The 15,748-nt window shown below is 53.9% G+C and overlaps 1 protein-coding gene and 1 long non-coding RNA gene across 10 annotated transcripts in view; one reads left to right on the top strand and one right to left on the bottom strand.

Moving 5' to 3' along the window:
- The window catches only part of C21H3orf22 (chromosome 21 C3orf22 homolog), an 88,668-nt gene that overhangs the window by 22,603 nt on the left and 50,317 nt on the right, over window positions 1-15,748 (bottom strand). Inside the window, exons 1-5 of one of the 6 annotated variants that reach the window (XM_055260232.2) lie at window positions 13,489-13,769; window positions 8,120-8,248; window positions 6,831-6,956; window positions 4,393-4,463; window positions 3,472-3,985 (exon numbers count right to left, since the gene is read on the bottom strand). In XM_055260232.2, coding sequence (XP_055116207.1) covers window positions 3,978-3,985; window positions 4,393-4,463; window positions 6,831-6,956; window positions 8,120-8,208 — 294 coding nt within the window. In that variant the 5' untranslated portion in view covers window positions 8,209-8,248; window positions 13,489-13,769 and the 3' untranslated portion in view covers window positions 3,472-3,977. Of the gene's footprint in view, window positions 1-3,471; window positions 3,986-4,392; window positions 4,464-4,528; window positions 4,936-6,830; window positions 6,957-8,119; window positions 8,249-13,488; window positions 13,795-15,748 lie in introns of those variants that run through there. The other 5 variants (XM_055260231.2, XM_055260229.2, XM_055260227.2 and 2 more) reach the window with 5 other exon arrangements.
- LOC129471515 (uncharacterized) overlaps window positions 13,851-15,748 on the top strand; it is a 49,755-nt gene continuing 47,857 nt past the window's right edge. For all 4 annotated transcript variants that reach the window (XR_010118641.1, XR_010118640.1, XR_010118642.1 and 1 more), the window contains exon 1: window positions 13,851-14,149. This is a non-coding gene — a long non-coding RNA (uncharacterized lncRNA). The remainder of the gene's footprint in view (window positions 14,150-15,748) is intronic.

A 15,748-nucleotide genomic window follows, 5' to 3' on the forward strand; every position in this document is an offset into this window, starting at 1 on the left:
AACACAGGGGGGTGCCCAGGTGGTTCTCCATCTGGCACCTCCTTCAGGCAAGTGATTAAAACCATAGTCCAGCGCCCACAAGGGCTGATGGCACAAACCCAAGGTCACGCGGCATTTTAACTTCCTTGAAATTGTCTTTTACTTCCCAGGTTTTCAGTCTCTTAAAGTTGGATAGTGCTGGCAGGAGACTTCCCAGGATGGGGTGCCATTGCTGGTTTGGGTTACAGACTTCTTTAAAATAAGTGTTAAGTGTTCTTTTGCTTTTTTCTGGCTTTCATTGTCAGGAAAATGTTAACCAACTTTCTGCAGTTATCGAGTTATTGGGTAGGGCTTTTTTTTTTTTCAGTTTTATCCTGTGGCTTTGTCATTCAGGCAGCTTCCTGAGAGGGATGTTTCTAATGCTTAAAATTTAAAATAAATCCCTGTTTTCTCACAAACAGCGAGATTTAATGCATTATTGTTTTAGAAGCACAGCCAAATGCATCTGTGGGCTTCAGCAATGAGTAAGACAGTAGCAGGGTGAAGGCAAGGCCCAGGGCTGCTGCCTGCAGCTCCAAATGTGTGTCACCAGCACATTCCAAGGGGTCAGTGGGCCCAGATCTCAGGATACCACCTTTCCCCATCATGCTGTGGCTCCTGCAAGAGGATAAAGGTGTGGCTGCCTGGGACAAAGGCTTGATGACAGTCGTTTGAGGTGTTTTCTGTTATCCAGAGGAAGGGGGCTCAGGGCTGGTGGGACAGATGCTCCAGTGGGCCACTTGGAGCCCAGGACCCTTCTCTTTTGTTGCCCCCTAGTCCCTAGGGCCTGGCCCTTTTCCATGAGAGTGAGCCATTCACTTTTCAAGTATCTCAGTGTCAAAGGGAAAAGAAGGGCACCCAAGCTTGCCTTAAAGACACAAACTGGACAGTCCATTCCATTTCCAGTGCAATGCCATTGGCCTGAACCTAGCCCACTGCCATTGCCAGTGGCACAGGAGTCTGGGAACTGACAGTCAGTTTTAGGTTGGGTGCCTCAATGCACTCCCTAGCATCTGCAACCCTCCCGCAGGCTCCCTCTGACCACCAGGCCTCTTGGCCTGAGCACAAGAAGGCTGGGTGTGCAGGAGTTAGTGCCCCCTGGGAGCAGTCCTCACCTACATCTGATGGAAGTCAGGGGATAAATGCTCCAGCTTTTATCCCTGCATGAAGGACATTGAGACACAATCTGCATGGTGTCCCAGATTTCCCCACAGGGACTGGGCACCAAATGCCCTCAATGGCTGCTGTGGACTGAATTATGTTCTCCCCAGTCTTATGTGGAAGCCCTCACCCACAATGTGATGCTATTTGGCGATGGGGCCTTTGGGAGGTGATCAGGTTGAGATGAGGTCATGAGGATGTGGTCTCCATGGTGGTATTAGTGTCCTCATAAGCAGAGCCACTGGAGAGTTCTCTCTCTCTCCCTCCCCACCTCTCCCTCTCACACAGGGAGAAGGCAGCCATCTACAAGCCCAGAGGAGAGCCCCCATCAGGGAACCAAGGCAGCTAGCACTTTCACCTTGGACGTCCAGCCTTCCTTGGAACTGGGAGACAACATCGTTTAACTCCCCCCAGCCTGTGGTGTTTGCTAAGGTGGTCCCAGCAGACTAAGCCGTGGTTGCCAGCTCAAGGGCATATTCCGTGTCCGGTTCTGTCCCTTCCCTGTCTCCTCCCTACTTCTCTATGGGCTAACTGGGATTGCCTCTCACATAAACTACTCACACTCCATCCTTGCCTCCAGAGCTGGATCTGCGGGACTCAGGCAAAGAGGGAATCAACCATAAATCCACGACGACGTGCTGCTTTTGTTCCACTGGTCTTAAATGCTAGGTTAGTTTGGATCCTTTTCTGTGGCAGTGCCAACATGAATGTTGTTGCATACCCTCCTCCTGCACGGGTGTGAGTGTGACTGCAGGATAAACTCCTAGGAGAGGGTCCACATCCCCCAATGTACCTCCACCATGCCTCATCCTTTCCACCTGTGGATCTGTGTTTGACTGTAACTGCTCACAGCCTAAGGGCACATGGGGACCCAGATGGCCTCACTGAGATGCAGGGCACAGGGCCCGTGTTGCTATCTGGGCCACTGCGTGAGCATTTCCAAAGTTTATGAAGTAGCTGTGCTTACAGAGTACTGCTGCACCATCCCTCTCCTGTCAAACATTTCAGCTGTTGCCCGCTCCTCTGCAAGGGCTTCCATGCGGTGTAGCTTCCTGGGGGCTCATTTTCTTCTTTGTAGGAGTAACATGCACATAAACCTAAACTCGGTGCACAAGGCAGGGGCTGCAAACACATCCCAGCTGCCCTCAGATTCTTCCTTTAAACGCCCAGGAGAGGAGGCACAAATTAAAGACCATGTGTGTTTTTATAATTGACTCTGGATTCAGGTAATGAGTTACCAACTTTTTCTACAAACCACCACCAGCTTTGCTATCGTGAGTGGAAGAGCAGGCAGCCAGCGCCCCCTCCTGCTCCAGCCCCAAAAGCTCTGGGCCCTGCCTGTAGTACAGGTGTGGACCAGAGGCAACCTGGAGAGGCTGGGAACTCTCTGGAAATTGGTCTGGCACGAGCTGATAAAGGAGGTGCTCAGGAGCCCTCCAAGCAACCAACCAGCAAATCCTATCCTGGGTGGGGGAGGGGGGAGAGTACAACCCAGGGGACAGGGACAGGAATGCCTAGAGCAGCAGCACCCACAGTAGCACAAAGTGGAAACAACCCAGACATCTACCCAAAAGAGAATGGACACATCATGGAATGAAAAACAGTGGAAAATGAAGGAACTACAGTGGTAGCATCATCATCACATGACTCTTAGCAACTTGCTGTGGAGGGGAAAAAGTTGCACAGAGTTTGATTCAGTCTTATATAATTGAAAAAAGCAAACAATGTGTTATTTCAAGGAGTGCAGTGGTGCGATCTCGGCTCACTGCAACCTCAACCTCTCGGGTTCAAGCCATTCTCCTGCCTCAGCCTCCTGAGTAGCTGGCATCACAGGCATGCGCCACCATGCCCAGCTAATTTTTGTATTTTTAGTAGAGACGAGGTTTCACCATGTTGCCCAGGCTGGTCTCGGACTCCTGGGCTCAAGTGGATCCACCTGCCCTCAGCCTCCCAAAGTGTTGGGATTACAGGCATAAGCCACCATGTCTGGCCAAGATACAACATTTTTTAAGTGGGGAGAAAGATGTGGTGACCTGATGGGCAGGGGACGAGGGACTCAGGGTGTGGTGAAGTGGGGGAAGGAGCACCCAGCAGGGATAAGAGTAGGTCTCGTGTCCCTGGTTACGCTGCATGGTCAACATGCATTGCTGTATTTTGCTTATATCAAACAGTGCATAGCTTAAACCTCAGAGCCAGCCTCCTCGAAGCTTATACAGTCCAAATGAAGATCAGCCTGGCTCCCACCCTCACAGGAGGGGACCCCAGGGGTCTTTGCTTCCTGCAGGTCTGTGGATGCTGCTGGAAGCTGTACTCCATCCCCAGGCAAACACTGTGAGTCCCCTGCATGGACCTGGGGCCCCACCTGGGGAGAGAGCCTGGAGTCTTGGCTGGGGCAGCACAATGCAGCCCGGTCACCCTTCCCCGAATACCACAGACGTTTCTCCAGGATCTGCTTCTTGCAGGTTGGGAACCCATCCCTGTCCTGCCCCCAGGGCCTGGGAAGCCAACCCCCTTCAATCTTTTCATCACAAGGGTCCTCACTTCACCTCCTTTCAGAGACAATAAAACCACTTGCCCACCCCACTTAGTGGGGTCCCCCTGCCCCTACTCCAGGGAGAAAGCTGCAAAATGTCCTGATTTTATTTACCCTCCCAAGGACTCCAAGGTGACTTTCTAGCCCCTGTCTTTGTAGAACAAAGTGGGGGGACCCTTAAATCTTCAGCAGGCACTCCATTGCCCAGTGCTGCTGTCTTGCTTTCCAAAGGCATCACCAGCCTCCAGCAGCCACACCACGCTCCTTACATTACTGATATTGTAATATAGGAATACGGCATTAGGCTCATGTATGACAACCCACAAAATGGTGTACCTCACTCTTGGTCCTGTCCCCAGGTTCCCCATTCTCCTCCTCAAAGGTAATGATTGCTGCCTGCTCCTCATCCACAACACACACACACACCGTTTTTAGTAAACACAAGATGGCAGCATATCAGACACACTCTTCTGCTGTGCGTTTTAACAAAAATTGTAATAGATCTGTACATCATTCAGATCAGTCTATAAAGAGCTGCCTCTATATTTGAATGGCTGCCTAAGATTTCCGGGAGTAGTTGTATAATTTAGCAGCTTCCCGTCAGTGTTTAGGAAACAGTTTAGCTGCTTTCCAATCCTTCACTGTTTCCAGCAGCACTGGAGTGAACAGCATTTACTTACCTGTGTGAGTGTACATTTGGGATAAAGTCCTAGAAGTGACATTCATACTCTTTTTAATCCTCACACCAACCCTGCAAGATTAAATATTATTACAACAATTTTAGAGATGAGAAGATGAAGGCTCAGGGAGGCAAAGTGATCATTCCAACTGGAAGTGGGGTGGGAACCCGCAGTTTATTAGCTTGGTGTAGCTTTTTGGGGGGGACCACAAACCACTCCTGGTCTATGATGGCCATGAAGGCTGATCCCTTTACTAAAGTCTCTGTGGCTACTGCCCAGAGCCTGCCAAGGAGAAAGTGGCCAATAAGAAGGCCACACACAGAGCCCAGGCTCTAGGAGAGGCCCCTGGACGGCCCTGCCGCCTCGCTGGTCTGGGGGCAGGCAGCCTCAGTGTGCCGGGCGGACAGCAGGAAGGCGACTTGTCTGGGGAAGCGGCGACTCAGCAACTTGAGTTCCCAAAGGCTGCACAGTGGAGGTGGTGATGGTGCCCGTAGTGGTGCCGGGCAGGAGCCGGACGGTGATGTAAAATCTGGAGCCCCGAGCCTAGAGAAGCCACACAGAGCCACACCTGGCCTTCAGGACCCCTGCTGGCTGCAGCCATTGCAGCCCAGAGAAGTCAGCCAGGGCCACATCTGGGAGGCTCCAACTAAGATCTGCTCCCAACCAGGCTTCACCTGGCCCCTTCCACACACAGGCTCTGCCGCCTGATGTCCCAGGAAGCCATGGGGGCACCGCACACTCACCCACCCACACAGGCTCCTCCAGCCACCTGACATCCAAGCCAGAATCTAGGAGCCTCCCCAGTGCCTCCTGAGCCCCAGCCCATAAGTGGCTGGGGACGTGGTCTCAAGTCCTGCCCATCCACTAAGCAAGCTTTATTTTTAGCGCCTGCCAGAGGCATACCTCTTTGCCATGCCAACCTGACTGTGAGGCCACCCTCTGTCTCCCACTCCTCCTTCCAGCCCATCTCCCAGCGGCTACATGCAGGACCCAGCATGCCACCCACAGGCTTGACTGTCTCCGCAGCTCCCCCACAGGATGGCGTGGGAAAGCTCCCTTCTGCCTGCTCCCCATTGTTTTGCTGCCATTTGACTGAGGCTGACACCCACAGCCCCCTCCCTAGCTCCTGTGCTCATGGGCCTGGCCCTAGAGATGTGGAAACCCACCAGTGCCCACTCCCCCAGCCCTGGCATGGGACCGACTCCCTGCTGTGGCTGGGCCCTGGGAGCCGCTCGGTCCCTGGTCAATTATCTCTCCCCAGCCTCAGCTCTGCCCACTGCTCCCTTCAGCTCCCTGACACGTTCCCAACAGCAGGGGTTCGGCCCCAGGCCTCTGCTCTGACCCCACAGGTGCCCCTGACTCTAAGCCAGTCCATTTTGCATGGGTAGAATCTGAGACCAGGAACATCCGAGCTCTCAGAGCCCAGCCCTGGCCGCTAAGCCCCATCGCTTCAGCTCGGAGATGTGGGGCAAAAGCCTGGGGATCTGATGCTTCTGTAGCCAAACTACGGGGAGTGAGGCCCGGCAAAGGCCAGGGCCGTTTGTGTGCTGGGTGTGCGTGTACGTCTGTTCTTCGTCTGTGTGTGTGTGTGTGCGTGGCGCTACTGTCTCTCCAGGTGTCTGTTCAGGGGAACCCACGTGCATCCTTATGGCTGGCCAGAGTTGACAGGCAGTGTATCACACAATGGGCATGGAAAAGTCAACACAGACCCCGCCCTGCCCCTGACATTAACTGGAGTGGGCGGGGGGGCCAAGGCATCAGTGGGGCCGGGGCATTCAGGAGGCTAGGGGTCCTGCACTACTGGTGGAGGGAGCCCTTTAGTGCCACACAGATGTTCCCTGTGTCGTGTATGACTGAGGAGACACTGGGTCAGAAGCTCTGTTTCTTTCTCCACATCTGTTTAGGAGAGAGTAGGTGTGCCTGAGGGTCTGCTTTTCCGTGGCTGGATCTTTCCAAAGGTGTCCAGGGTTTCCTTGAGCTCCCCATGCATGGGGTGACGAGGGGGCATGAGAGTTTGTGCTGTGGTCAGCTGAGGGCAGCCCAGTGCAGAGGTCCCTGCCAGGGCCTCCACCCTTGGACTACAGCATTAGCCAGCCCAGTGCAGCCGCACTGAATGCAGAAGCTCCCGGCTCCTTCCCTTGCTGCTCTCCCATGTGGAGGACTTGGCTAAACTCCTGCTGCACTGAGGCCAGTTTCTCCACCACTCCTGCAACTAGGCCTGCCCAGGTAAGGTTCTGTGTGCCCTTGCCTGGATGCTGCCTGGCTGCGGGAACAGTCATCAGGCTTTAGCGTCCCCCTTCTCTGCCTCAGTTTCCTCAGCTTTAAAGTGGCGCATGCTGGGAGGATGACATCAACTTCTGCATTCAAAACTGGGGGACAGAAGGCCAGGCAGCATGCACACAGCCAGTGGGGGCGGTGGCATCAGGGCAGGGACTTACCCTCGGACTGGGATGGACCTCGTTGGCACCAACCTCTTCTGCAGGGGCAGTTGCACGGTGTTCGAGTTTTTTGTGACCTCCCAGGGCTGCAGGGGCTCAGGGTCGGGCTCTGTCAGCCACGACAACCTGCAACAGCGCTTGGAATGTCAACATGGCCACCATCCACCAGCCTCCTGAATTAACTCTCACTCATCTGGAACTTTCCATCTGCCAGGCACTGTTCTAAGTGCTTCACAAATATTAGCCCATATGTCAGCTCACAAGTGTGCTGTGAGGCAGGTGTTGCCCACACTTTACAGACAAGGAAACTGAGGCACAGAGGTTCCACAGCCAGGAGGTGGGAGCTAAGCTGCAGCCTGCTCCAGAGCCTTGTCACGGCCACAGCAGCCAAATGGTGCAGAGCACTTGAGCCCCCGGGTGCTGGCCTCCCCTGGTTTCAACCTGAGGCCACTCTGGTGTGTACCTGCCACCTGGGCCTCACGTGATGGTGTCTGCGGTCGGAGACAGAATGGGGTGCGAGGCTATGGCTAGAGTCTCCTGGGGCAAGGACAAGGACAGGTGCTCAGCTGGCCCGGCACAGGGGCACAGCATGGAGCTCCTCGTCCCCACCTCCCTGGAGTGTGGCTGCCCTGGTGGTCCCCTGTGGTCCCTGTGGGCAGCCCTGCCAAGCGTCCAGGGCCACCACTGGGCGCACAACACTTGTTTCTGGGGTGAGGGGTTAGCATGGAGTGGGAAGCTTGAGGTTGCAGGGTGCCAAGCTGAGCCCCAGTGCCAGGTGCTGCCTGCTGTCCTGCGGGTGGGAGGCCAGCTGCCCTGCGCCCTGGGCATTCCTGGCAAGATTTCCCTTGCATTTGTTTTGCCTGTTTGGTCCTTACGTTAAGTGCCCTGTGGAGACTTGGCCCAGGCCCCCTCGGGCTGCCCGTTATCCTGGCTAGTTGCGAGTCCCAGGAGCTCACAAACAACGGGTGCCCAGCACACCAATTCCAACACAGCTCAGGAGGGGCAGTCGTCTGTGGCCATGCTCCTCACGTCACTTGGGGAAGCCGCTGGCCTGGGCTCTGGGATGACCCAGGGAGGCCTGAGCCCACCCAGAGGCCCCTCGGCTTAGGCTGTGATGGGGGTAACGAAGGCGGACCCCAGACCGTCAGCTGGGCAAGGGCTGCTAAGGGGCTCCCTGTGGACAAAACCCCCTCCCAGCTGCAGCCCCACAGAATGCATTTGAGTTCCCAGGATGCTGGGGTGACCTAGGGGAGGCAGGGCTTGGCTCCAGAGGTGTGAGCGTCCCACACCTGTATGGAAACTTCTTGGCAAAATTCTCCTGGGCCTGGATCCTCCACTTCTTACTCGGGTGAGACATCTTGCGGGCACTGGAGTCCATCACTGAGCGGGTTAAGCTGTGGCGCACCTCTCGGCCATGGCTGGAAGACAACAGGAGGCGTCAGAGGGGGCAGGGGTGGTGGGGGGCAGGAGGCAGAGTGACAGAGCAGCCCAGTAGGGCTGGGGGTGCCTGCGGGCCACCAAATGACCTGCATCACTGCCCTGTGCATGCACCGCTCTGTTCAATTTTCTCCTGTGTGTAGCTTCCTGTGACCACCATAATCAAGGTCCTCACGAGATGCTCTCCCCAAGGCTCTCTCACGCTTACCCCTCCACAGCCATGCCTGTCCACAGCCGGGTTCCCCAACCCTGGCAGCCACTGATCTGTCCTCATCACGGGGCAGCCATGTGATTTCAGGAGCGCTATGCAGAGGAACTGCACACAAGGTGTCTTCCTGAGACTGGCTCCTTCTCATCCTGCTTTCCTCCAGATCTGCCCAAACTTCACCCACAGTCTGTCCCTCCTGCTGCTGAGCACTGTTCCAGGGTGCAGTTGTGCAGCTTCTCAGGCCTCCAGCTTGGGGCACTTACAAAGCCACTATTAATATTCAGATGCAAGTTTTTGCATGAAAATAAGTCTTCATTTCTCTGAGATATATTGCTGGGTCATATGGTAAGTCCATTTCTAGTTTTTTGCTTGTTTGTTTTGAGACAAGGTCTTGATCTGCCGCCCAGGCTGGAGTGCCGTGGTTGATCACGGCTCACTGCTGCCTCAACCTCCTGGGCTCAAGTGATCCTCCCACCTCAGCCTCCTGAGTAGCTGGGAGCACAGGCGTATGCTACCATGCCCCACTAATTATTTATTTTTGTAGAAATGAGGTCTAATTATATTGCCCAGGCTGTACATACATTTTTCGTTAGTTTTGTTTTTCTGTTTTTTTTTTTTAGATGAAGTCTCGCTCTTGTCCCCAGGCTGGAGTGCAATGGCATGATCTTGGCTCACTGCAAACTCTGCCTCCCAGATTCAAGCAATTCTCTTGCCTCAGCCTCCCGAGTAGCTGGGATTACAGGCGCCTGCCACCACACCTGGCTAATTTTTGTATTTTTAGTAGAGACGGGGTTTCACCATGTTGGCCAGGCTGGTCTCAAACTCCTGACCTCAGGTGATCCATCCGCCTCGGCCTCCCAAAGTGTTGGGATTACAGGCCTGAGCCACCGTGCCCAGCCCGGCTGTACATACATTTTAAAGCACCCCAGGTGAGCAGAGTTAGGTGAGCATTGAGACTAGTGGAGGGTAAGGTCTGACCCCTGGTGTCCTTTGTGGCAGCATGTCACCTGTTCCTTCTCCCTGGTGTGTTTTCATGGTAGCCACCTCAGCCAGCATGCCACCACACGGGACCCTGAAGCATGCTGTGACAATGCCGACTGCCTGCCAGTTTCCCCGGGTGCCACATTTCGTCCCCTGAGCTGACGAGTGAAGCCCTGGTCAGGGAGTGGGGCTGATTCTTGGTCTGGGTGGCTGGGTTCTTGTGGCCTAGCCAGGTGGTGGCCTTTCTCTGGGATTAGCACTGTCCGGTAGAACTTTCTGAGATGATGGAAATGCCCTAGGTCCGTGCTGTCCGAGATGGCAGCTGCTGGCTACATGAGGCTGTCAGCTGAGCATGACCGAGGGACTGAATAGTTTTCCGTTGTATTTAATTCTAATAACTGTGAACAGCTAGCTGCATGTGGCTAGTGCCTGCTGCATTGGACAGCACAGCTCTGGCTACTCGGAGGAAGTCTGCTGCTTCCCCGGGTGTGGTTCCAGCGACTAGCTTGGAGGCTGCACTTCACCAGAACCCTAGGCCTGAGTGTTTGGCTCCTGTCCTTTCTCAGGAAGGCCAGCCCTTTGGTCAAGGTGACCCCTAACACGTGCTTCCCTGGCTGCTGGGGGTTCTCAACCAGCCTTGCTGTGCCGAAGCCCCGTGTTTATGACACTGAGGAGGCATCGCCTGCCCATTTAGAGGAGAGATGGGCAGACGTTGGGGGCCATCACCCTTTGAGGCCAGGATGGTACAGTCACAGGGGACCTGACACAGTGCAGGCTAGACCCCGCTCCAGCATGGAACTGGGCCGCACAGCAGGAGGTGGGTGGCAGGTGAGTGAGCATTATCACCTGAGCTCCACCTCCTGTCAGATCAGCGGCAGCATTAGATTCTCATAGGAGCGCAGACCCCATTATGAACTGAGCATGTGGGGGATCTAGGCTGCATGCTCCTTATGAGAATCTAGCTCATCCCTGATGATCCGAGGTGGAACAGCTTCATCCCCAAACCAGCCACCACCCCCCGCCACAGTGTCCATGGAAAAATTGTCTTCCATGAAACTGTGGTGCCAAAAAGGTTAGGGACCACTGGTCTAGAGCCAACCCCTGGCCTCAAAGACCCTCAAACACCGTTGCCAGCCACTCCCTGCCTTCCTGCTCCATAACCCTGCCCCTCCAGGGCTGTGCCAGCTTTGTCTCCGCAGGCTCCCCCAGCCCCACTGCCCTCTGGGAGGTCCCTTGATGGACAGGGCCATGTAGTGTGCCTTGCAGGGGCAGGGGTGTGGCCCTGATGAATGTCTGTCTCCTCCCACATCTGGTGGGCAGCATTGGGATAGCCCAGCTCACAGGCCCGCCAGCCCCTCCACACCACACCCTGTCCCATTCTACCTGGTGCTCCACTGAAGGCCCTCAGCCTAGAGGACCGTGCACTGCTTTGGTAGGGATGCCACAGAAGCAGGGAGCCTGCATGCCAGTGAGGACCTGGCTTCAGCCAGGTCCAGATTTGCAGCAGATGCTGTCAGGGGCCCATGCCCAGCCCCTCCGCCCTCACCTCCACACCTGGAGGCCAGGCCTTTGACTCCCTCCGGCTGCAGAGATGCACTAGGCCATGCACAGAGAGTGACAGCAGCCCCTCACCGATGAGGGCAGGGAATTGGATAAATACCCCAGCTCCCTTGCCCCTCTTCGGGGGCAGCTCGGAGCTGTGCTCTGCACAGTCACCCACAGCAGCCTGTGGGGGCTGGCTGAGCTGCAGCCATGGTGAGGACACACCCCAGAGTGCATTCTCCCTTCCCCTTCCCTCCCCACATCCTCTCAGCACCTCCTGGGTGCAGCTCCCAAGTGCACCTCTGCACTTGCACCTGTCCAGGGCCTGCTTGGGGACTGCACATCTACACACTCATGCCCAGCAACCGCTGCAAACGCCCCAGCCTCAGAGGACCCGGGCTGAGAAGGCGGCCGCTAAGCAGGTTTCCCACCTCGCCTCACTGACTGCCATTCCCACACACACTCACACACATACTCACTCTCACAGACACACACACACTCATTCTCACAGACACACACAAACACACTCACACAGACTGACCCCACACACAGACTCATATACTCACAGACTCACACACATACACACACTCACACACACACAGACTCACACACACTCAGGCTCACTGCCACATACAGACTCACATACATACTCAGACACTCACATACAGACACCCCACACACAGACTCACATACACACACACACACACAGACTCACACACATGCCCAGACTCATATACACACATAGACACACACACACATACACACTCAGACACACAGTCATACAGACAGACACATATAGATTCACATACACACACACAGCCACATAGACACATACACACAGACCCACACACACAAACTCACATACACATACACAGATTCACATACACAGACTCACACATTCACACAAAGATTCACACACACACAGATTCACACTCACACACACAGACACATACAGACACTCTTACAGACTCACACTCAGACCTGACCTCATACACACCCACACACACAGGCAGGTGGCCATCTGGGTGTGGCTGGCCTCTCCCCCTCACCACTCTGCCCGCAACCAGCTCTGTCCCTATCCTCTGCTACGTGACCTGGGAGCTCCTCGCTTCCTTGGTCCAAGGCAGAGGCTGCCCCCACCAGCCCATAACTCACCTTGCTTCCCTTCCCAATTCAAAGCAGCTGGCGTGGCCTACTACCACACCTGGCATGATTCAAAATCCGATGATGTCTGGAGAGGAGCCCCTGGGGAACACGGGTAGCCCTTCCCAAATCCAGGATTCTGGGGTCCTCCAAAAGCTGGTGGGCTCGGGCAAGCCTGCTCGGCAGTGATCGAATAATGTGCCATGCTGCTCATCCATTCCTCTGAGGGCGGGGTACGGGGCCAGCTGGGAGGCTGCCTGCTGCCAAGTGTGGAATCACTCAAGGCTCAAGGCGGGAGGCTGCACACTGGACACTGAACACAGGCCACTGGGACCATGGTCATGGCATGGGAGACCAGCCTGTCTGTGAGCCAGAACACACCCGCTCACCCACCGCCTCCGTGCCCCATCTCTGACTCTGGAAGATCAGCCATCCAGAGGGCCTTTGCCCTGGCCCAGAAATATTGCCAGCCCTGCTCACGACCTGTCCCTTGCCCACACCAAGAAGTCTCTGGGCCCTGAAGGGCGGGCTTCCCCACTGACTTGCCCACTAGCCTAGTACAGGGTGCAGCTCTCTACACCAGTGCTAGCTAAAGGGGGTCTTGGTGGCCTCCGCCCCTGCAGCCCTGGCTGTTCTGAGGACTCTGGGATGCCTTCGCTGGGCCTATGCCCACAGTCCTGCAGCCACAGCCTGGGCCAGGCCCCAGCTCAGCCCCTTCCTGTCAGGTGCACTTGGGCGAGTCACCTCCAGCCTAGGCTCAACCCTGAGGACTGTGCGGCAAGGGAAGCCTGGGCCGGGACAGGCAGCAGGGCCACAGCGGGAGGCTGCAGAATGGTGCCTGTGGCCTCTGCTAAGTGTCTGCTACATTCTATGGATAACCTCATTTCACTTTTTTCTACCTGATGGAGAACCTATTATGCTCACCCTCATAATTCAGGTAAGGAAACTGAGGCTCCGGAAAGTTAACTGATTTGCCTGCATTCACACAGTGAGTAGGGGAAGAGGTTCAGGATGGGTGGCCTGTGCTCCTCCTGCTGGGCCACGCAGTCTCAGACAGTCCTGGACCAGGGAAGCAGCATTACCACAGGAACTGAGGGATCAAGGGAGGCAGGAGTGCCCCTCAGGCCCACCCCATACCCTCCCACCTGACCCCTAGGTCATGGGGATGACCCTGTAAGCTGACTGCTGAACCTGCTCCACAGGGACAGGGCTGCTGCAGAGTCCAGGGCTGCCCTCTGCCATCATGACCCTGTCCCAGGCTCTTCTCCACCACCCTGCTGCTGCTTCCCAAGTCCCTAACCAACTTGGGGACTGTCCTTTCCAGCCACACAGGCTGCTAGCACTCACCAGGCAGCTGCCTTGAATTCTGGCAGTGACGATGATCAGGTGTGATCAGAGCATCCTGGAACTGCTCCTGTCCAGCAAGATGCTGGTGTGAGAGCTGCTGTGGCCCCCGAGGCTGGCAGGGCCCTGGCTACAGCCTTCTCGGGAGAGACCCAGTCCCAGGCTATGCCCAGAGCTTCCAGCCAGAAAGGACAAGCTGCAGGACCCTGTGGGCTGGCTTATGTGATGCCAGGCAGACTGAAGCTGGCCATAGTCCCAGCTGCCACATTACCACAGGAACAACAGCCCCAGGGCCCCCGGACAGGCAGTGCCAACAAGCTCATTGCGAGGTCAGAAGCCCTTGAGGTCACAATTGGTGACATCACAGCTGCTGACCCATGAGGCTCAGACTCCAGCCTGAAGCCCCTCTGGCCCAGGGAGTGACTGCAAAGTCAGCAGCACATGGGCCAGGGCTGGCCAGCCTCTCAGCTCCGCGCACCCAGACGGAAGCATCCACATCTGCACTCTTCATAGCAGAGACCTCTCCCTGTTCAGGTTCTGCAAACAGAAGAGATGCCCAGAAATAGGTAAAGACACTGAGGCTGCAGAAAAGCTGTTTCTGTGGAGGACTGGACACCAGGTTGCAGGGGGTTGAGGAAGGAGAAGGCAGTGAAGGAGCTGAACTGTAAGTGGTTCGGCCGTTCACCTGTGCCACTGTCTACTGTACCCTATGACTTTTCACTTATTAGTGCTGTTCACCTGTGCCACTGTCTGCTATACTCTATGGCTTTTTACTTATTAGTGCTAACAGGGTTTTTATGGATTATTTAGGGTTTTCTATATGCCATCTGTGAACAGAGGTAATTTCACTTCTTCCTTTCCAATTCGAATGCTTTATATTTCCTTTTCTTGCTTAATTGCTCTGGCTAGAACTTTCAATACTGTGTTAAATAGAACTGGGGAAGGTGGGCATCCTTGTCTCCTTCTTGATCTTAGAGAAAAAGTTTCCAGTTTTTCACTATACAGTATGGTGTTGGCTGTGGGATTTTTGGATATATTGCCTTTATCATGTTAAGGAGTTGAGTGTTTTTATCATGAAAGAGTGTTCAATTTTGTCAAGCGTGTTTTCCACATCAATTGAAATTATCATGTCTTTTCCTCCTCATTCTAATAATGTAGTGTAGTACATTGATATTTTCATTATGAAAAAATAATCCTTACATTCTAGGGATAAATAAATGTTAATAGTGTGTAACACTTTTAATATGCTAATGAATTTCATTTACTAATATTTCATTGAGGATTTTTGCATGTATATTCATAAGGGATATTGACCCCTAGTTTTCTTTTCTTGTAGGGTCTTTGTCTGACTTTGGTATTAGGGCAATGCTGGCCTCACAGAATGAGTTAGGAAATGGTCCCACCTCTTCAACTTTTAGAAAAACTTTGAAAAACATTTATGTATGTTCTTTAGTAAGTGTTTGTTAGAATTCACGAGTGATATCATGTAGCCCAGGGCTTTTCTTCGTTACTGATTCAATCTCTTTACTAGTTATGAGTCTATTCATATTTTCTATTTCTCCCTGATTCAGTCTTGTTTTTTTTTTGCTTCTAGAATTTTGTACATTTCATCTAGGTTATCCAATTTGTTGGCATGACATTTTTTGGAGTATTCTCTCATAATCCTTTTTATTTCTGTATGGTCAGTAGTAATACCTCCCACTTTCCTCTCTTATTTTACTAATTTAAGTCTTTTTCTTTCCTTAGTCAATCTAGTTAAAGCTTTGTTAATTTTGATCACTTCAAAAATCACCTTTTGGTTTTATTGATTTTTTCCATTGTTTTCCCATTCTCTACTTGATTTATCCTTACTCTAACCTTTATTATTTCCTTACTTCTGCTAGCTTTGGATTTAGTCTGCTCTTCGTTTTCTAATTCCTTAAATTGTGCAGTTAGATCATTAATTTGGGATCCTTCTCATTTTTTTTTTTTTTTTTGAGACGGAGTCTTGCTCTTTCGCCCAGGCTGGAGTGCAGTGGCGCAATCTCGGCTCACTGCAAGCTCTGCGTCCCGGGTTCACGCCATTCTCCTGCCTCAGCCTCTCCGAGTAGCTGGGACTACAGGCGCCCGCCACCACGCCCGGCTAATTTTTTATATTTTTTAGTAGAGACGGGGTTTCACCGTGGTCTCGATCTCCTGACCTTGTGATCTGCCCGCCTCGGCCTCCCAAAGTGCTGGGATTACAAGCGTGAGCCACCGCGCCCGGCCGATCCTTCTTATTTTT

Source organism: Symphalangus syndactylus, chromosome 21 (genome assembly GCF_028878055.3).
Source record: "Symphalangus syndactylus isolate Jambi chromosome 21, NHGRI_mSymSyn1-v2.1_pri, whole genome shotgun sequence".
Lineage (NCBI taxonomy): Eukaryota > Metazoa > Chordata > Mammalia > Primates > Hylobatidae > Symphalangus > Symphalangus syndactylus.